General features: G+C 43.5%; 1 protein-coding gene across 3 annotated transcripts in view; it reads right to left on the bottom strand.

The window, feature by feature from the left end:
* Positions 1-350: 350 nt before the first annotated feature.
* Positions 351-21954, bottom strand: part of LOC116423888 (monocarboxylate transporter 12) — a 39321-nt gene continuing 17717 nt past the window's right edge. For all 3 annotated transcript variants that reach the window (XM_031969594.2, XM_031969595.2, XM_031969596.2), the window contains exons 2-12: positions 19336-19465; positions 16336-16540; positions 15551-15691; positions 14581-14769; positions 13585-13828; positions 11694-11892; positions 10115-10291; positions 8361-8583; positions 7323-7562; positions 6461-6586; positions 351-4827 (exon numbers count right to left, since the gene is read on the bottom strand). In XM_031969594.2, the coding sequence (XP_031825454.1) occupies positions 4670-4827; positions 6461-6586; positions 7323-7562; positions 8361-8583; positions 10115-10291; positions 11694-11892; positions 13585-13828; positions 14581-14769; positions 15551-15691; positions 16336-16540; positions 19336-19465 (2032 nt within the window). In that variant the 3' untranslated portion in view covers positions 351-4669. The remainder of the gene's footprint in view (positions 4828-6460; positions 6587-7322; positions 7563-8360; positions 8584-10114; positions 10292-11693; positions 11893-13584; positions 13829-14580; positions 14770-15550; positions 15692-16335; positions 16541-19335; positions 19466-21954) is intronic.

Below are 21954 nucleotides of genomic sequence, written 5' to 3'. Positions count from 1 at the left end.
GGGAGCACTCGCTTCGTTGCGTTTATTGGGGGCCAAGATGGCCGCTCACCTCGAAACTTCCTGGTGTCCATTCCTCGAAGATAAAGACGCTAAGAGTATTATCTCCTTCGTTCGAGTTATTCGAAAGTGAGGATAGTTGGAAGGTTTAGCAGTACCTTCACGGAAATGGGGAGTTGTGAGATGGAAATGTTACGACGTCGGCCATTAGGGAAACCAACATGGCGTCGGGTGAGGATAATAGTCCACGATCTTCGAACTTAGATTTACGGGACTCTCGAGTTGTTTGTACGAAGCAATTAACCTGCAGGCACGAAAATGCGAAAGGTCAAGCTGGAAGACACGTCGGACAATTTACATCACGACTAAATCAAACTTTCATTCTTTATTCTATTCTTAACCGAACTAATTAACATTGTCCAAAGAAACCGATCAGGCCGCTTTCCTCTGTAAAATCACGAGTCATCGAAAAGCCTGTGAACTTCCTGTCGGGCCGTCGTGTCCAAGATATGCAGTCGCGAAAGGAACAATTTAGCTACACAGTAACGGAAGATCGATACGCAATTCTCTTTTCCTCCGGTACTGAAACATTCAATGTATAATTTCGCCTCCTCCGCGGATTCCGAGCAGCTCGAAGGATCTTCGTCGAAGAAGCGTCGGCTGCCCGGCAGACGGAGCGTAACAAGGAAAACAAGATGGCGCGCGGCGGGATGATGGCTCGCCTATAAAATACTAGGGTAGAGTAATTCGTTAGGAACAGTAGGAACGGATTTCATTTTTGAGCAAGTCCTTAGGGCTACGGGGCGGGAGGGGGAGGGGGTTAGTGCCGGCATATCCGGGTCGCGAGGCCGGATATCGGGCGGTAGTCGATTAAACGCTGCGAGCAGCGCTGCACCGGAACGGATGCACGGTCTGTCGAGATTACGTGTACTCGTTTATGCAAGTACATACGCCTTTAACGTACGGCCGCGCGGACGTGGGGTTATTTATAATAGAAATCTACTCTCGCCGAGATACTCCGGAAGCGGGAGCGCGGACAACGCGCGCCGCTTCTGGGCCGCAGTCCGTCCACCACTTGACAGCTGACCAGGTTCCATTTATTCGATTTTTCACACTGATCCACTTTACAATCGAAATTCGAAAACACGAGGATCTCTATTGGATCTACTTTGGCTTCCCGTTGGCTACCAACCGGTGGACAGACTGTATCTCTGTCCTGTCGGAGACTACCGCTAAAACGAACGTAGTACAGATTGTTACAAAAGGAGGACGCGTCGCGTGTTTCCGCGCGAAAGAACGCGCAAGGACTCGATTACGATACAGCGTGTCGTGAACAATGTTACGCTTCGAAGTCGATCATTTGCATCGGAGCACGTAACAATTGAATTTGCATTAACACGAGCTTGTACAATTCTATTAACGACAAGCTTGTCGTCCATTAGCGCAGCGAAAAGGTTAGACGCGTTAATCGAGAAGAGAATGCGTCAAGTGACGAGGAAGATAACAGTTACGATTGAAACGGGCGTCGATTCTTTCGCGCGCGCACGCGATCGGTATCGTTGAATCCAGCTCGTATGAAATGGAACAAGAGTGTGCGCTCGCAGGTATGGCAGTCCGCTTTCGGCTGTGTGAATACAAACTATAGCAAAAATAGATCGACACCGATAGATCGCGATCGTTGTAAGTAACTGTCTGTCTCCGCTCTCGAACGTTCAGGGTTAAGTTCCAAACGGAGGCCGGCTCGAACAATAGGGACCGTTCGTTCGGGCGCGGACCTCGTCGTGCCAATACGAACGGCGGAACTATCGGGTCTACCGGAATGTTCGGTGCGATAATGTCATCTCGATTTTCCAAAAACGAACGATTCTATAAACATGAAATTCACAAATTGCCATCGCGCTGCGAAGGGGTCATTAGCGACGATGGAAATTGTATCGTTCCGTGAGTAACACTGGATTTACGGTCGTTTGTTCTACACTTTGTTCTTCTATTATTAGAAAACTACGTGTTCGTCTATATAAATCGCGAAGATTGTAGCTTCAGAACCAGAGTATTTCCATAGGTAGTCGCATTATCGCATGAATGAAAGTCCACTCGAAGTGTTACTAAATAATGTTTAAAGAACTCGATATCCGCTCGTCCGTTTCATTCGAAAACCGACGGAACTTTCCGATAGACCTGTTCCTCGAACAAAGACGGCAGAACTGTTTCGTTCCGGCCGTCGTGTGAATCACCGAGCGCAAGGCACTTCGCCGCGTTCGCGTTGAAGCGGCGTTATCGCAGTAACGTGTCCGTTAATAGAAAAACAACGAAGGAGAAAAAAAGAAGAATGGAGGGGAAGAAGAATGCGTGACAGCGCGCGGCGCGCCGTCACGGAATATAAAAGTGACGCGTTTCGGAACTGGTTTCGTGGCGATTAACATTTCGCGGGAACTCTGTTCTAACGCGGATTTTCGTTCCCGTTAAGCCGCGTCCCCGCTTCTCGCTGCGCGACAAGATGGCGGTCGCGCCGGAGAGGCTCGACTCCTCGAACCCGCGAGAATCAGGTTGGTGGAAAATAAACATCCGTCCGGATATGCGCGGTCAGAGAGATACGTTATTGCACGTATACTTCGCCTCGCATCGTTTGTATCAATTTCGCTAATCAGCTCATGCTAGGAATATCATTCTAATTAGTAGATAACTTCGGGAATATAATTTTAACTAGCTAACTATAAGAATTTACGTTTAATTGGATTACTCCGCGAACGTAGTTTCAGTCGGTCGACTGTGCGATTCGAGTTTTAATTAATTGTTTATCAAAAATATATTAACCGTAGACCGGTTAGGCCGCGCGGATCTACGTTTTATCAAAAGTGATCTAGAGAAATCTCGCGTATAATAAAGTTCCGTAAAATATCACCGACGATTCGATGTTCTTGATTCTCGAAAAATTTCTACATCCTACAAATGCACAAGGTTCCGCAGTCTATTCGTCGCTGTAGAGGGAAAGCGCATCGAGCATTACCCCTACGATTTATTTACAACTGTACACAGAAATATACAGCATCTCTACGATTCCCGCTAATCCGTGGGAACGTTCCCGATTCAACGACGCCGCGGCGCGAATACTGCTGACTTGATTATTAATTCTCCACCGACCCAGTAGCGTTGATGGAAAGTTGGCGCCCGAGTCTTTCGCTGCGTCTTAAATTAACCGATTAACTGTAATTGTATTAACACTGCGTCTAGGGTCGATACTCGGAATAATAGTAGATTAATTATAATTTCCGAGCCGTCGAAGAGTTTCTATGAAATCAGATAGTGATACAGTGCTATTAATAATATTAATCGTTACTAATCGGTATCAGTAATTCAAAACGTAAGCATTAGTAACTACGAATTACTAACATCACAATTAATCGTGTTAATATCACTATCAATTTCATCCAACTCGCAGAATTCTCAAAGACTCGGAACCGGTATCACATCGATCAGACGTCCAAAAAACCATAACAGCCCATTGTTGCCAAGCAAAGCGACAGTAAAACGTAAAAAGTGTCTTTCCCCTACTCCGCTCGATCAGGCCCGCATTCCTCGGAAACACCTTTCCATCAACGCTACGATCTAGATCAGGCCTGTCCAACCCGGGGCCCGACAAAAATCGATCGCGACTGAAAGACCCATTATTATCACAAATACGAGTGAAACATTCTATGAACCCCTTAGCAGCGTTGTACCAATTAGACTCCGGTGTACCGTTGACGCCCACGCGCGGCCGTAAAATATTACTGACAATAATCGCAGCAGAGCTGGCTTATACCCCCATAAACGATTCTCCAATTCAACTGCATCTTCCGTAAGTATATCATATCAATGTACTTCCGATTAATTGAATTGAACTCGCTGCTTCCATTATTCCAATACACCTTGGAAGTACGCGTCGCAACGTTCTGCCGAATTAACCCTTTGCACTCGAAAGGCGACTCTGCATCGATACGTGAAATATCGAAAGAAAATAGCTTCAGTTCCCTAATTCATATGAGATTCCTTAACACTAGATTTACGTCAATTCGACGCAGATTGAATTTTATAAACATTATTAGGTAAATGTTTCAATCGGTTGATCCAATTACACGAATATGAATCTATGATTTCTACATCTACAATTCCCAAAATCTAAACGAATATCAACTTCCCAAGGAATAGAATAAACTGTAACAAATGCCCGTAAACCTAGTGTTAAATTTATTCCAATCTCGTCTACGTCTGATTAGAACGTGTCGGATGCTTCAAGTGAGAATCTCTCGAGTGCAAAGGGTTGATTTATACTCCCGAGCTCGCTCGGGAAAGTTAGAAAGTTGGACACCCCTGATCTACGCGATCCACCGAACGACAAATCGCGGTTGGTTCGCGCGGGGGCGCGGCTTAACGGCGTCCACGTCGGAAAACGGTGTCGCCTCCTCGTTGTGGACGGTATTCGGGTTGCCCGGCGTCGCGTGGTCGCGCCGGGTCGCCGGTGTCGCGGCGGGACGCCTTCCTCTTTTCGGCGCGAGCACGTGGCCGCCGATTAACAATCGTCTCGGTCGACTCCGCTATAAATTATCAACGCATTAGTATGTACAAACGCATCGGGCCGACGGCGGACGGGACGCTAGGCTTCGTCCCAGCGACGCCGAGGTCCGACGGTCGATCAGGACTTGCTCGGGTCCTCGCACTCCTGGCCGGCCTTCTTCGACTCCCACACGTTGATCCTCTTCAGCGGGTAGCAGATCACCGCCGACAGGAAGATCAGGCTGCCGGACAGGTAGAACGCCGCGTCGTAGCTTCCGGTGGCGTCCATGAACACGCCTGCGGAACAGATTCACGGCTCGTCAGAACGTGCGACGAATTCTAGACTTCCGTGGGAATTCTGAATGAAGCTATGAAGAAGGCCTTTCCAATTGATTTACAATCGTTAGAGATCTGCGTGGAAATTGTGTTCGAGAACGTCACCGAGAATCGCTAGATTTAGATAGAAGTCCAGTGTTGAAGTTACAGTTTTGCTGGATTTATGGATTATCGACATAGAACGTGGTCGGAGATTAGATCTTCGAAAGGGTATCAAGTTACTCCTATAGTTGTATCGATAAAATTCTCATGAAACTCGGTGCAGTAATTACAAATATAGAAACGTATGAAACTCCCAGGGAATGAACAAATTAATCAAGACCAATGAAATCAGTATTAATAAAATAAATGGGATTCGGAAACAGCGAAGTCGAATAAAAATAAACATCTTTCTTCTCCGTGTTTTATAAATGTACCGATTAAACGCTACCGATCTCTCGCGTTATTTCCGTGTGCGGCCTTCCAGGGGCTTACCGAGGCGATTCAATGCCGGCAAAATTGCGAATGCTAGGCTCGATTAGATAGCCGGACGGGAAACGCGGCGTCGGTCAGTTTTGACAACCGGCCGGCCAGAGTCGGCGAGATCGGATCGCTCCGCCGTAAATCAGCGGGCCCCGCGATAATTGCGTGTACCGAAAGTGGAAACCTCGGCAATTAAACGAGCACGCTTGAAACTCCGGCCGTAAGTCGTCGGTCGCTCGTGTTCCTTATCTCGCGGCGGCTTCAAGGTTCTCGGCTCTCCTGTACAATGCCTCCGCGAGACGGTTGCGTAACGGCTTTCGGCGGGATCGCGATCGCCGATCGCCGATCGATCGGTGCCCGATGCACGGTGAACGATACCGGATATTTCAGTTCGACTGATTCGAAATGACGGCGAATTAACCCCTTTACCTTGCGATTGCGATCGAGACTTTGACACGTTGAATGCCATTGGTCACCGGTGACACCGAGTTAAATCGAATTACTATAGTTCGTTTAATCGAAGGACGATTATTTGACATTTCTATGTTATAAACAATGAGGTGACATTGAGCTCAGCGTGTAATAATAATGACGCAATTCAATCAAATGATGTAATATATTTTTTCCATTTAGTCCATTTTGTTCTATGAAATCCGAGCTGTCGAGTTGATTGAATTTGACGAAAGTATGCTTACTGGGATTCTCATTGGATTTCATCATCAAATCAGGTTCTTCGGTGATTTCTCTAACGAATGCTTGTATCTTTTTAACGATTGTAAACGAAGGAAATAGATTATCCGGTAACTTCAGTGTTAAATGGAATCTAGATCGCGAGTAACGTTTGTTTCAGTGGCAGTCTTCATAGCTGCAAGATTTTATGAAACGCGAATCCGTATAGTTAACCCTTTGCGGACGAATGTCGACATTCCAACGAGATAAATTTCCTGTTTGCGAAACTGAGTGAATGGATGATTTAATTAGAGAGCAAGAGATCAGTAGTTTCCTTTTTCTCTATTAATTTAGGTCCATCTAAAGGTTTTGTATAGTTCGAGGAGGCTTCGTCCGCGAAGGGTTAATAGACGTGATGCATGATATTCGAGGTGCAGAGGTGCGATAAGGATTTTAGAATCACCTGCGAGGGGTGCGCCCACAGCTGCCGCCACCCCCTGGAACAGAAGAAGCAAGCCGAACGCGTTGGTCAGCTTCTCCAGGCCGAGGAGATCCACCACCAGGATCGATCTCAGAGAGGCGAACACCGCTATCGAGAAAACGTGGAATTAGATATTGAGTAACAGAGTGGCGATTACGCGAATTGATTAATGAACGGAGCAAATAAGTAATGAAGCAATAAACCAATGAATTGATCGATATGCAAATTAAGTAATAGAACGGTAAACAGATAAATTTAATAAGGAAGGAAATAAGTAACCGACGAAGCAGTAAATCAATGAATTAATTGATATACAAATTAGGTAATAAAGTGACGAATAGATAAATTAATTAACGACCGGACGAGTTGAATATTGAAGTGAACTGACGAATTGATTAAACAGATGAGTCGACCGATATAATAACGAATGGATAAGTTAATTCATTAATTAATCGATAAATTGATAAACAAATTCGAATCGATTAATAAATATAAAGATCTTCGCAATTGACTTTCGAACACCATCGCGGAAATTGGTACGATGTTATGTTGGCACTCGAGTGGGATATCTGCGATCGAGGATAAAGACTCATCGATACGCGGCTAGTCATTAGTATCTCGGTAATTAACACTAGGTTTACGGAACGCGTCAAACTGACGCATATTGGATTTTAGAAATATTTTGTAAATGATTACCCCAATTACCTACTATAATCTCCAGTTTCCACAATCTAAATAAACGAGCAATTCTTTTAGGAATAATAGAATCAAGTGTACAATAAATGCTCGTAAACCTAGTGTTAAATGTGCTAATCGACGATTTGATTTCTTCCTCGGTACTCACATATACTGAGGCCGAAAGTGGCGGCATAGAAGAATTGGTAGCCCTGCGTGAGCGAGAGCCCGGACAAAATAGTGAGCAGTCCGCCGGCGCTGATGAATACGTTGTTAACGACCAGCGCGTCAACGCCGGGCAAACTGCTTGCCAGGCCGCAGACGATACGGCCGATCGTGTTGCCAATACCAATCACCGAGACGAGGAACATGGCCGTGGATGGGTCGATCCCTGCTACTTTGGCACGATCTGCGAAAAACCAACGAGGGTGTCCTCTGTTTACTTCGGACTCTTCTGGCCTTCGCCGCTACTGTTCAAGTTGCACGAGTCTTGGCGTTTCCTTCACGCGGCGCGGTGATTTTGAAACGCCCTGTACACGTCGAGAGCCCGATTCACGAAACTATCGCTTTAATTAGTGTCTTTGTAGACCGTTAAAGTGGGACTTCTTTGGACGACGGTCCTCGGGACCTGTATGTTTGAAACACCCTATATATCTGTTGAGCGTTGATACATTGATTAGAAACCTTCGTTTCATCTTTTCGGTGTACCTTTAAAATAAGGATTTCTTAGAGCAAGGATCGTTATATTCGTTTTGTCGTGATTTGTGGAACGCCCTGTATACGGTGAAATTAAATCTCATCGTTATTATAAAATCGCAGGAATCATAGAATTTTGAAACAATTCCTTTAGACAAGAGGGATCTTAAAATTCATTTTCGTACTTTTTGGAACGCCCTGTACACAGTGAGAAATTAATCTCACAGCTGTTGTAAAATCGCAGAAATCATAGAGTTTCGAAACAATTCCTCTAGAGAAAAAGAATCTAAATATTCATTTTCGAACTTTTTGGAATACCTTCTACACAGTGAGAAATTAATCTCACAGCTATTGTAAAATCGCAAGAGTCATAAAGAATTTCAAAACGACGATTGCTCTGGAAAAGAGGGGTTAACATTCATGTCCGTACTTTTTGAAAAATAAATTAGACGGTTAGTACGAAAGATCGCAAAGCAGTAGGATGGTCTATAGAACACTGCTGACACCGTACCTGGGACATACATGAACGGCGTGTAGAATCCCATCATAGTGAGTCCACCGGAGATAGCGAGGATCAGGAATGACGGGCTCTTCAGGAGGCTCAGATCGAGCATGGTCGTGAGGATGCGCCGGACACTCTCCGGGCAGAGATAACAGCTTCCGCTCTCCTCCTCGGCGACGTCGGTGGCCGTTGGCAGGCGCGTGACCGACATGTGGTAGCCGACAGAGGATTGCTGCAAATGTAACCGACGATCCGAGTCAATCTCAATCTTCGCATTAACGCAGAGTCCTTATAACATTCACATTCCAATAGAAAAGTCGTTGGAACAACGATGAAACAGAGAGAAGATCAACCAGTTAACTGTGTTCGACGAATGTACACGTCATCTTAACCCTTGATTGATAGGAAAACAGGAAACTACTGAAACTATTTAGTCTTCTAAATATGAACAAAGGGTTAAAGCTTGAAATGATGCTAATTCCTTCAACGATGGATTCTCGATTTTTTCAAATAAACACGTAATTCTTTACTTTATTGTGGTTTTTCATTAAAATATACCCTAGGTGCTCGTCCTGCGTTTGATGAGTATATGCTTCATTTTTTTATTTCATTGCGCGAAACGAGACTTTTCAAACTAAATTTCACAGTTAACAGGTTAAGTCGATTGATTTGTTTTAATTATTACAATTACTTCAATTAGTTCTCGAGTATTAAGAAGCTACTTAGTGGAGGAGTGTTTGTTTCCCGCTACGCATTAACCCATTGATTCTCGTTATTGGTACTAGGGACAGAACTTAGGGGATGATTTCATACCGTCTATGTGTACACAGGACCATAAAGGACCATCAGAGCTTTCAGCGTCAGCACGGTCTCCAATAAACCCATTACCCTTCCACCCCTAGCCACCCTCGAGAGCTCGAGCACCTCCGCCAAGGAAAACACTGTTCCTTTTTAACACTAGAACCACCGGGCACTGTCCTGCGCTACCAGGGACTTAAGAGCAACGGTCTCATTTTTCCTTGTGGATATGGGGCTTTTGATGGAACGCTTTTTACGAGAACTAGGAGAGCGAACTAATAATTATATATGGTAGAAAACGAGGAATTCCGAAAATTAGTCTCCATTTTACTTTATAATTCTCACATATAGATTTACTTGGTAATAGAGACATATTCACGAGAGAATCATTAAAACATTTAGTATATTATTCAACTCAATTGTTTCTCAAGAAAATTTATATACAATTACATTGTCCAATTCAAGGACAATTTAACCCTTTGAACTCTGTAGGCTCCAACATTGCACCAGTTATAATATTAAATATTTTAATGAATCAAAGGAACTACCCTAAAATTATTAGATTTTCTATTATTAATTATTAGATTTCTATTAGAAGATCGAAGGTATGTTATAGCATTTTTCATTTTCACTAGAGGTACCATAAAAATTAGTTGCAGTTGCTGATAGATAAGTTATAGTTACAATGACGTTAAACTTTCACGCCTGAGCATATAGAAGTTTAAGTTAACCGATTACTTAATTTTATTCGCCACTTTGAGTGCAAAATGAAATAAATCAACGAGATGCCGATACACTGATATGTGACTTCGAAGTTACATGGGTCTACAGAGGGTTAAAATTTGTCTCCCCGTGAGCGTTCACACCCCTTCAAATCCACGTGAAATATCTCCTCGAGAACTGTCTCAGAAAGTTTCATGGAAATGATCGTGCGCGACTGGAAAATGTTCCCTCGCGATTCTTACCTGGGACTTGTAGTGAGGCAGCCTGTTCAACGAGCCCCCGTAAAAGATGTCGTCCCTGTAGAACGGCCGCTGCGGGTCCTTGCTGAGGGTGGTCCGCCTGTTGCCCACCTTCAGGGATTTCTGGCTGCAGTCCGAGTCCGCGCGAAGCCGACGCCCGCTAATCGTGTGCCTGCGGATCTGCCAACAATATCGTCCGGTTACTTAACCGGGATATACTGTTATTGCCGCGGAATGAATCGTTTGGCACGGCGACATTCCGCCCCATCCCAGCACACCCTTAGCGCCATGAACGCTCTCCGTTATGCTCATGGGATAGCCCCGGGGCTCTGCAATCGGACGAAGCGTGCTCGACTGGAGCAATTAACGCCTCGAGGACGTTTATTGATAGTTTTTCTCGCGGACAGGATTATGGAGGGTGTTTAGGTGAATTTATGAGGGGTAAGGTTATTGGGTAATTAGGTGAGTTAAGTGATTATGGAATTTTTCTTACGTTAAGGCTGTGGGAACTTTTTGTTAGGAAGATATGAAGGATATTGCGTGGGGATTCTGTGGAAAAATTAATATATCTGTTTTTTACATATGGTGTTTTGAAAATGAATGGTTCAGCATGTTCGAAGATGTGTTAGAATGTTTAGGAAGATAACGCTTGTTTGACAGTATAATGATAATTGAATGTATTTAACGGATTATACTAGGATTTTGTGAACTGTACTGTTTGCGTTAATCGACACATCGACGTGACATGGAGTCGATTCGAAAGAGATCTGGGAACTTTTGAACGCCACTTTACGTTGACGTTTCATCATAGAACGGTAGCTGACGAGAAGCGATATTTTCGAGACTGTAAGCGAAATTAAGTCATCGTCGGGATTCTTGAGCAATTAGATGATTTAGATAGACAGGCAACTTAAGATTAGAAGGGTGAATAAAATGCTCGATAGAACTCCGACGATACTTATCGCCGAATTCTAATTACGCAAACGCGTCCGTTTCGTCGGGGACAGTTATCTATGTGTTTGTTGTTGTTTATCTTTATTATGCAATTGCGCAACGGTAGTAAATCACGATATACTTGAATTTTCGACTTGGCAGATGTATTTACAGAAAAATAGTCGACAACCCCATAGCTGTATCGGCAATGCTCCACAATGTTCCACGTTTGGCGCATGCGCGGTTTGCCCACCTCTGCCCTACGGCCTTATCAAGGTCACGATCAAGTACTGCCTTCATCAAAAATTGTTTATCGACAGGCAGAAGGATCCTCGTCAATTTACACGTCCTAAGGCCTGATAAAGGTCACGATCAAGTACTACCTTTATCAAAAATTGTTTATCGACAGCCAGGAAGATCCTCGTCAATTTACACGTCCTAAGGCCTGATCAAGATCAAGATCAAGCAGTGCCTTTATCAAAAATTGTTTATCGACAGGCAGGAAGATTCTCGTCAATTTGCACGTCCTAAGGCCTGATCAAGGTCAATATCAAGTACTGCCTTCATCAAAAATTGTTTATCGACAGGCAGGAAGATCCGCGTGAATTTCCAGGTGCTCCGATAATTCCAGGCTGGAAACGGTACTCACCGTGGGCACTTTGCCGTTCAGTCTCTCCACGTCGCCGCCGAGAAGATTGTTCTCCTCCTCGGCGATCTTCTCGTCCATGGTCACGTCCAGGTCCGGATATATGGGCACGGAGAGTCTCTTCTCGGAGCTGCTCAGCTTCCTCTCCAGCGTCCTCATCTCCACGTGGACCTTGTGCAGCGAGTGCAGCGACTTCGAGGCGCTGCAACCAGAAATTTCGCTTGGTTCCTTAACACTTCGACTGCCGCGTCGATCTTTTGACCCTTTGCACTCGAGAGCTTTTCGCTTGAAATATTCGATACTTCGTAATTAGATGCAGAGAAGATTCTTTAAAATATTTATCAAACGAGCACACGTGAACTATGGAACGAAGCTATTTTCTTTGAATAATTCATGTACTGACGCAGTATACAAAGGTCAGTGGTGAATACCGAGTGTAAAGGGTTAATACTTTTTACGGAAACTTGACATTAATTGTTTCGATCACGTGTCGAGCAAACCGAATTTTGTTATATGTTTGGATATATGATATATAAGAAAGATAGTGAAGCAATTATTAAGAAGGAAGGTTTCTCAGTTTCTGGCTAATGAAGAAAACTGTTTCGAGCACATAGGGGTTTTGATGAGTTCACGTGGCAGTCGAAGTGTTAAACCTTCACCGACGTAAGCGAAACTTGATAGTAATATCATTTAATACATGTACTAACATTAGAACTACCGAACGGGTCAAAATGACCTATTCCTGATTTCCTTTCGCGATTATTAAAAGACTTCGAGCTTTCAGATCCAAAATCGAAAGCTTCGAGTAAATGATTTAAGTCAAATGAGAGATAGATTAGAGGCTTCCTCTGTTTCTGGTATTTAAGGTTTCATAATTCAATTTTTGGAGTTTTCAGAGGTTGAGAAGTTCTCTTTCGCAAAGGGTTGAAGATTGATCTGGCAATACGCGAACTGTAGATCAATTGAAGTTTCAATAGCCGCCCTCAGAGTTTCCATAGAGGAATGTCACAAGGTCATTTTCCGTGCTCGGTAGATCTAGCGTAAACCGGGAACACTCGTTGACGTAATTTCGGCGAATAAAGTTTGTTAAATCCTCCCTTTAACCGGCTCCTCGCGTCTTTGCAAGCCGACACGCGCCCCCTCGTTATTCCGGCTACCCTCCGAACCTTACGGTCCCTCCTTATCTCAAGCTTTATTCTTGCCCAAGGTGCCACTCGGTTAATCTTACAGCGAGGACACGGAACTGTACTTCGAACGACTTTGCTCTTGATTCCGGCGAATCCCGAGAGCCTCGCGATACTGTCCTGCGTTAGGGGATGACGCTAATTTCTAGGTGTCTTCTAGGGGAGAGTGCTATAACTCCATTGTCGAGGATACCTGGTTTCCAGGAGAAATTAGGATCGTGAGTGTCACAAGGGAATTGCCAGGTGAAAATTCCATGAGATTTGATGAAGCTGTCGATGTTCTGCGACGAACTTCTGACACTCTCTGTGGAAGATCCTGTCGTGCGCCGAGATTTGATGTTTGTTAGCGAATTCGGAAGAAGGGGAGCTGGGTAACAGGATTAAACAAATATGTTGTAGATTAGATCTTCGTCAAATTTGTTTCGAATAAAATATGAGACAGAGTTCAAAGGGAAGATGAGAGTTTTCGCAACTAGATGCTTGTCGCTTGAATATCCACGAAAGATTCGATGAAAGAGAAAGGATGATTAATTACTTGACTATGTTGTGGTTGCTACCAAGCAGAATAGGTAATAAGGAAAGCTGGGTAACAGGATTAAACAAATTATAAGAGACAGAGTTCAAAGGGAAGATGAGAGTTTTCGCAACTAGATGCTCGTCGCTCGAATATCTACGAAAGATTCGATGAAATAGGAAGGATGATTAGTTACTTGACAATGTTGTGGTTGCTTCCAAGCATCTCGGCGGCCGTCGGGTACTCGGTGTTGTTGTTGGTCCCGAAGAAGCCGCTCCTGCCCGGTTGCACGCAGTGCAACGAAGTGGTGGACATACCTTTGGCCATTAGGCCGTTCTTCACCTCTAATCCGACGTTCTCCGGCGTGGACTTCACCTTAATCCTGGTCGGCTTCAGCGGGCGGAACATGGCGCCGAAAATCGAGCAATTCAGCAGCATACCTGCGACATTTCCAGACGCCTTCTAATCCGGCCGAGAGCGTTCTGCCGCGTGATTCGCGGACAATGCGCCCGAAACAGAGGACGGGGCGCGGTAAATCGAACGGAACGATTGTATTTTTCGTCACGCTGCGCCTTTCTCTGGGACCATTAACGTCCTTGGACGGAATCGGGGTCACTCGCAGTCGAAGTCAACGTGTGAAATTAAATACGTGACTCGTGCAATTGATGCGAATTTTTGCATCCAAGTATCTTTGAATAATATCGTTGGGGAATATCGTCGACTTTCGTCAGTATTTTGGTGGGGCAATTTCAACCCCTTAATTAGCGAGTTCACCCGTTCCTAAGGGGTAGTTACTGTCGACGATATTCGAATGATGTAATTGAATTGATTAGTGGACTTAAAGTAGGTATAGTAAGAATTGTAGATGGAGTGTAATTGAATAGAACTATTTAGTGGTGGTTAAGTAAAGTAGTGAAATAGCAAAACAGTAAAATATTAAAATACTAAAATATCAAAATAATAAAATAACAAATAATTAAGACTACAGAATAAATAGGTAAAATACTGTGGTACGCATCGAGTTGATAAAAATTGAATGAAACCCGGCAAGAATAAATTCCATTCGAGATGTTCAGTGCAGATTCGACTGAACATCCCGGATAAGTATGTTAAAGTAGCTTATCACCTGAAACGATCATAAATACAAATGGTAAACGATGAACCGAGCGGTCCGCGAGAAGCGAAATGTTACCTGCTTGGAAAAGCAAAGCGCCTCTCCATCCGAATTGCTTGACGAGCACGTCGGAGATAGGCGCTAGCAAGAACGCGCCGATTCCGGAGCCGCATACCGCGATCCCTGTGGCCATAGCTCTCCATCTTTCAAAATAAAATCCGGTAGTTATCACAGCCGGCACGTAAATCAAGCCCGCTCCGATACCTCCTGACAATCCAAGAGACAAACAACACCACGTGAAATCAGGGAAGAAACGATAAGGCTCGTGTTATGAATGGAATCGTCTCCTTTCATTCCCGCGTTTTATCTCGAACGACAATTCCTCCGGCTAAACGAGCCGCCGCGCCGCACGAGAGATTCTAGCAATCTGTAGGTAGACGTTAGTGGAGTCGGATACCGTGACGCGATGAATGCTCGCTTTACCGGGAGTCTTGAATTAATAGAATCGAGTCGCCGGTAATCGAACGTTCAACGAACTTCAAATGTGAATATAAATTCGCCGGTCGGCTTACTCGAAACGTGGAAATGAATTCAAAGCGATTTGGAGTTCTGCGCATTCGGTGAGATCGACTCTAATCATTTTGATAATTCTAATAATTCTAATAACCCTAATAATTCTAATAATTCTAATAATTCCAATAATTCCAATAACCCCAATCATTCCACTATCCCAATAATTTTAATAATTCCAAAGCTAGTCAAAATCAATTGAAAACAATTCCTACGTCTCACCGAGAAATCCAAATTTGGTCACATCGATGCCGACTCCGTAAATAGTTGGCTCGAAAAAGAATTTTCCCCGTTCGATTGGGATCGAAGGGCGCGCGGAACGAGAGAAAGGAAAAAGCGGTTGGTCGCGCGCGTCTCGCGTGCTTGCCGCAGGAAAAACCGTTCGTCGCGGATGAAAATGGAACACACCCGGCCGGGTAGAGGGGAAAAGTTTGGCGGCAGTAACTTCGCGGGAATATATATCGGGCAAAGAACTCACCGAGGACGCCGTAAGAGATATAAAGGAACTCGATGGATGTGCTGAAGTACGAGAGGACAAAGGCGCCGCAACTTATAACGCTCCCCAGGATCGCGACCAGCCTGAAGCCGTACCTATTCGCCAGGGCAGAGACAAAGGGGCCTGTGGGCAGATTGAAAAAGTTCGTGAGGACCGGTTCATTCCAATTACTTCGATAATTGTGCAAGAATACACCTAATACACAACGATAATGCGAGTAATTCCCTGTAATTGCAGATTAATATGATATTCATCGGCGATTGTGTTAGGAAATTGCTCGTGAACATTGCTTAATTAACGTTAGTTCAACTTAGTTGATTACACGAGAACAACAATGGTAATACGAGTAATTCTTTATGGTTTTCTATTGGACATGACATGTTAAGGGTAATTGAGTCGCTCGTAAGCTAATGCGGTTAAGTCAATTTTTCTAAATTCTAGTAGATATATCTGAATTCTTTTTATTTTAATCATTTACCCGTTATCCTAGGTCAGAAGGTCTTCTCTCTATAATTTCTGAATATATTGTATAATCATTTCAGAAGCAAAACTTGAATTTTCTCAGTTTCACTGACTTAACTGCGTTAGCTTCCGAGCGACTCAATTGATAAGTCAGTTAGTCGAATGAAATTGTAGATTTATTAGAGTCTGTGACAGAATTGATCAAATAATAGCTGAAAAGAATGGCAGGGTTCCTTCCAACGTGAAACACTCGATGAAAGGAATCCTTTATTAGGAATACCACGAAGGATATCGTTGTCACTGACCAGCCATAAGGTAAAATCCTGACTGCAGCGATCCGACCAGCGCGACCCTCGCCTTGGACACGGAGAAGGCCTCGGAGATGTCGTTCAGGAACACGCCGAAGCTGAAGATGATACCGTCCACGAAGAGGTTGCACATGAACGAGGCGGCGACGATCACCCAACCCCATCCACCGTCTGGCGGCACCACCATCTCAACCTCGATGCTCTGCCAACAACGTTTCCTCGTATTTTACAACCCGTATATTATTATTTTCCATGTGTATATTATAGCAATCAGACTGTTCAAGCATTAACCCTTTGCACTCGAGGAAACGATAAAATTTAGAACTCAATATTAAATTTTTATATAACGCATCAGCACATGGAACATCGAAATTTATGTTAGTTGTAAAACATATCATTGATATTTCATCAGAAAACAATGAATATTTCTTGAGAAAAATATTCTCGAGTGCAGAGGGTTAAATCTTCGTAAACAACCCTATATCCTTGTTGTCCCTTTCTTTCTGTGTTTAGATCTATTGTACCATTTTCGTGAATATTGTTTACCAATAAACACACTGTTACAAGAATCATACATTTTCAATCGACAAAACGCCGCTGCAACTACAGATGTCAACGTTAAACGCTTTGAAACCCACGCTCTTCGGGAGATCAAATTTTCGTATTTAGAATGCTAACTCAAAACAAGCGATTTGATTCCTCGAACAGCAAGAAATCGGTACATACTTTCCCTTGTCTAAGCAATCGATGCATAACTCAGCTGCATCTACCGAAGGTTTCGTATATTTCAAAGAGTCCCCGTCCGGTTAACCCGTTGCGCTCGAGAGGTGACGCCCGATTCGATACAGCGGAATTATCAAGCCCGAACTCCCTAATGAAACGGCCGAACGATCGAGATTACCGGCGAAACAAACGGTGGAACTCGTCGGAGGAACAATACCGGTTCATCGTTTTTTCCTCGTAACGGACGCGGCTCGGCACGAAATTCCATAGGCGCCGAGACATTTCGACATCCGATCGCCCGTGGAAATTCACAAGGTGCTTAAGATCAAGGCCGCGCAGAAAGTGAGCTGCGGACGGCGACTTTCGCGCGGTGCGAGCCGCGTGACCCAAAACTCCGGCGAGTTATCAAACCGCACGCCCGGGCCATGCGACGCGACGCCTGATACCGACAAAAAGACAGCGTATAAATTACCGCGCCGCGTATTTTTAGCTCGCCGCCTCCCGTGCAGCAATATCGGACGCGTCCGGCTAATCGCGACGTTTTCTGGAGGAAACGCTAGGTGTTGCGAGGTTTCAGCGCCGATTAACCCTTTGCGCTCGAGAGGTGACTCTCAGTCGCCACTTGATTCGATGCAACAAAACTATCGAGTTGAATATTTAATATTTCGAATTGAACTTCGCATTGTTACGTGAAATATTGAAGTAAACACCTGTTGCTTAATTTACGAATTATCGTTAACCCTCTGTAGGCCCATGTAACTTTGAAGTCATATCAGTATATCGGCATTTTGTTGATTTATTTCATTCTGCATTCAATGTGGTGAATAAAATTAAGTAATCAGTGAACTTAAACTTTTATATGCCCAGGCGTGAAAGTTACAACATATATTTGTTTGATGAAATTATTGAAACTATTGAATACGTTGTTAATTCGTATTCATATGGATATTTATTAATTTTGCACTGCATAGAGGGTTAAATTAGTTTCAAGCAATATCACCAATATCTCGTCGAGAAGTGTTGAATATTTCCATTGAAAAACTTCCGAGTGTTAACCCTTTGGAAACGAATTTCGACACTTCCGCGAGACGAGATGATGTTTCGAAGACTGAGTCGCAAACGAACGATTTAATTACTCGAACAGCGAGAGATCGGCTCGTAGTTCTTGTTTTTTCTGTTTGTCAGCAGAAGTACCAATCAAAATCATCGGTTTCGACTTGTTCCGCGATAATTGGATACTCATTGAGTCAAGAGAATTATGAACGCAGTACAACAATGCGTAGAACAACGAACAGACGGCTAAAGCCTAATGAGAAACTAAAATTAAACCGTGCGCTCATCCTGGAGGAGCTCGATCGAAGACGCAGAGCGCAATCAGTGCCGTGGACACTGCAACCGTGACGAATTCCCTCGACAGGCGGTGCGCGTTTGAAAAAATGATAATTGCCGAGAATTATAGGATACCGAGGTGTAAACAGTGGCCGCCATTATCGAGCCATTCCGCGGTAAATAACATGTTCGGCGAGTCCAGACGCCGGGGAACCCCTGGATCGATCGTTAACACGTTGAACGCCGCGAAAATCTTAAGCGTTTTTCCATAGAGTTTGTCTTTTGTAGCAAAGAAAAGTAGGAATACTTATGAATTGTTTGGCGTTGCAACGTTTGCGTTACACTATTATCAACTTAGTTGCCTTATTAAACATTTTTACTTCACATCGGTTGTCTTGTATGTTACGATTGTTCTTTAGTCATTCAGAAGCGTCAATCACCAGTGGCTGGCATGGCGCTTAACGTGTTAACACGAACGCCGCACGATTTCGTAGAGCAGAATATACAAAATGGGAAAAATATTGCAGGTTCATCTAGCTGAATGTCACCACATTAGTTAGCATTATTACAGTATAGAAATGTTGTCAAATAATCGTGGTTTAATTGAAATGAACTGTAGTAATTCGATTTGGTTGGGAGTCACCGGTAACCCCATAGCAAGCAACGTGTTAACAATAAATGTGGACAAATTCAACGCATTCACGACCACGCGTCACGTATATGTGACCCTGTTGATTACCATTGCTATAATGATGTTAACATATAATCAGCGGATAAGGTATCCTATTGTCGCTTTGACTATATCAAAATATCACACATATGTCATATATGATAAAATGCTTCGTTTAATTTAGTTACTATGTTCTAAATCTATAATAATTATATAAATAGTCGGCAGGTTTTCGTTCGCGTCGTCGGGGATCGAGAAGATGTCCCGGCTCTCACCTCGTTATTGTTGTCCTGAACGTCGTCGAGCGGCAGGTTCTCGTTCTTGCAGCCGCCATTCTGGTGCGGTGCCTTGGCGACTTGCTCATCCACTTTAGTCCCCAGCGACGCCATCGTCGTCCACGGTTCACTGGAACAAACCGGGATAATTAAGGATCGCAGTGCGATTTAGATGGATGGTTATCGATTTTCTTCGAGCATTCATTGGAGGATGGATTTATTGTCTCGATTCGTTGCAAGGATACGAATGATGGCGTTTCCGGAATGGATTGGAGGTTGCGTGAGTTTCTTTTGTGGTTGGAGTAACTATAGATTCGATTTAGTTGTAATTTAAGATTGTATTGTTCGAAATGGTGTATATAGATTGGTTGGAATTCTTGGAGTTCAGAATGTTTAAATTGTTGAAATTGGAAATGTAGTCGCGAGTATTCAAAGTATAGTTTCAAATGTTATACAAAATATTACAGTTTCTACTATTGTAGTTAGAAATATTGTAGTCGCAAGTAGTGTTCAAAATATAGTTTCAAATGTTATACAAAATATTACAGTTTCTACTATTGTAGTTGGAAATATTATAGCTTCAACCGTTACAGTTCCGAGTATTATAGTCTACAATATTACAGTTTCTACTATTGTAGTTGGAAATATTATAGCTTCAACCGTTACAATTGCAAGTACTATAGTTTACAATATTAGTTCCAAATATTAGTGAAAAACTTAGTGCAAACTCTACGCGCTTCTAATACAAGAAGCATTCTTCCAATAACGAGCAACGCGACTCATTCAACGACTCGCGTATTTCTGGCACAACAGTGACACGAAGCAACAAAATAAGACTCCGATCGAGAGGAAAATTTCCAAAGTTCTAAACAACAGACCGATTACTGTCCCTTCGTGTCCCCTAAGGGTTAACGGTTGATCCGCCGCCAGCAATCTCGCCAATAGAGGACAACGATTATTCATCTGTCAGAGCAAACAAGTCGTATATACTCGCGGTCCCGGCGCTGCTAATCGGCTGTCGGCGTGACTATAACGAGGGCGACTATTATTGAACTGGAATTAATGTCGCTACATAATTAATCGCGGTTCGCAGATTAAGAGAGGCTACCGATGCCGGACACACCCTCGGAGAGCACACGCCTCCAAATGTCGCCGAACGGACGCGCGGCGATCTCCCGCGTGCTCGTTTAATTACTTATGTATGATTTAATATTTTATGCATGTATTATGCTCGCGCGATGCTGGATCGACGCGACACGTCACGCCGGCTTGCCGGTCGCAGCGCAAATACGCGTATTATCATACCAATAAATTATACACGTGCCTGTATTTCGAAAAGAGAATCAACACCAGATTCCTGCGAACGTTATCTTGCAAAAGTTCCAGTAAATTTCGATCGAAGCAATCGTAGAAACGCTACAGTGTCATGGTTTCTTGATAAACGATGATACTGGCATTCTAATTTGATATTTTTGGAGATCTAGTGTCCGAGATCCGCGAGAACGAGGATTTCTATGCGTAGAAGAACAACGAAGCGTACGTTGAACTCGAGTTTTGTTCGAGGATTCGAGTGTTATGGTTTCGGAAGGGAAACCATAAGGTTTGCGGCGTGAACGGTGCAAATTAGAAGCGAAAAGGGAGACGGTTCGATCCTGCTGGTCGACTTCGCTGCGAACGAAAGTGATAATTACTGTAACGTTGCGGTAGTTACTCAATTCTGCCACACCCTTGAGTGAACAGATCTCGTTAAGACACGTCGAAGATAATAAAAATTCCAGATCTTTTGTTTGATGCGTTTCGTAAGCAGACCTTTGAGTGCGAGTTAAAATTGCTTATGGAACAGTTCTCGGGAATATCAGGTTGTAATCCGGACGAAAAACTTCGCGTTAGGTCGGTTTGCTGCGTCGAATAATAAGAAGTTCCGAACGAAGTCGCGTTGGGTGAGAAGAAGATGGCGGCTGCGAAGACGCTGCTCGGATGGAAGCGCAGAAGTTAGTTTTTAACTTTCTACTGTGGAAATGAGAAGTGACAGATGTTAATGGCGCAGAATAAGCAGCATATTACTGTTGGAAAAGATAGAAAATTTGGTTATCTGTAAGTTCCATCTGCTGTCGAGTGCTGTCGATTCTAAAGCCATCGGAAGTCAGCCTCTAGCACGACGAAAGTAAAACTTTATATGTACACCTAAGAAACTAGTAATTGGAAATAAATACAGTGGACGCAGGCAACTCGGTGTTAAATGAACCATCGAATTGCACCGGTGCAATCTCGGCCCGATTAGAAAACGTATCTTCAATGTCCCATTCGAGAACGTCTAACGATTGCGATTCGTTTCACAAACGACACCAATTAACGGAAGTGAGATCCTTTAGTGTCTAACGGTCCTTTAATCCTTTGAAGCACGAAACTTTGAGATAAAATAAATTCCAGTTGTAGAAAGTGTTTAAATAAAGAACAGTATCAAAATATGACATAAGTATATCTGTGTCGCCTGTAAAACACTTGACTTTGAAACTTATTGTTACAATTATGCTTATAGATAATTATTCGGAATTCTAATATGCAGATTTATTAATGTTTAAAGATTGATATTAACGTTTGAATAATAAGATTCATTCG

Source organism: Nomia melanderi, chromosome 8 (assembly GCF_051020985.1).
Source record: "Nomia melanderi isolate GNS246 chromosome 8, iyNomMela1, whole genome shotgun sequence".
Classification (NCBI taxonomy): domain Eukaryota; kingdom Metazoa; phylum Arthropoda; class Insecta; order Hymenoptera; family Halictidae; genus Nomia; species Nomia melanderi.
The sequence above is the reverse complement of the archived record's forward strand: the minus strand, read 5'-3'. Positions and strand labels throughout refer to the sequence as shown.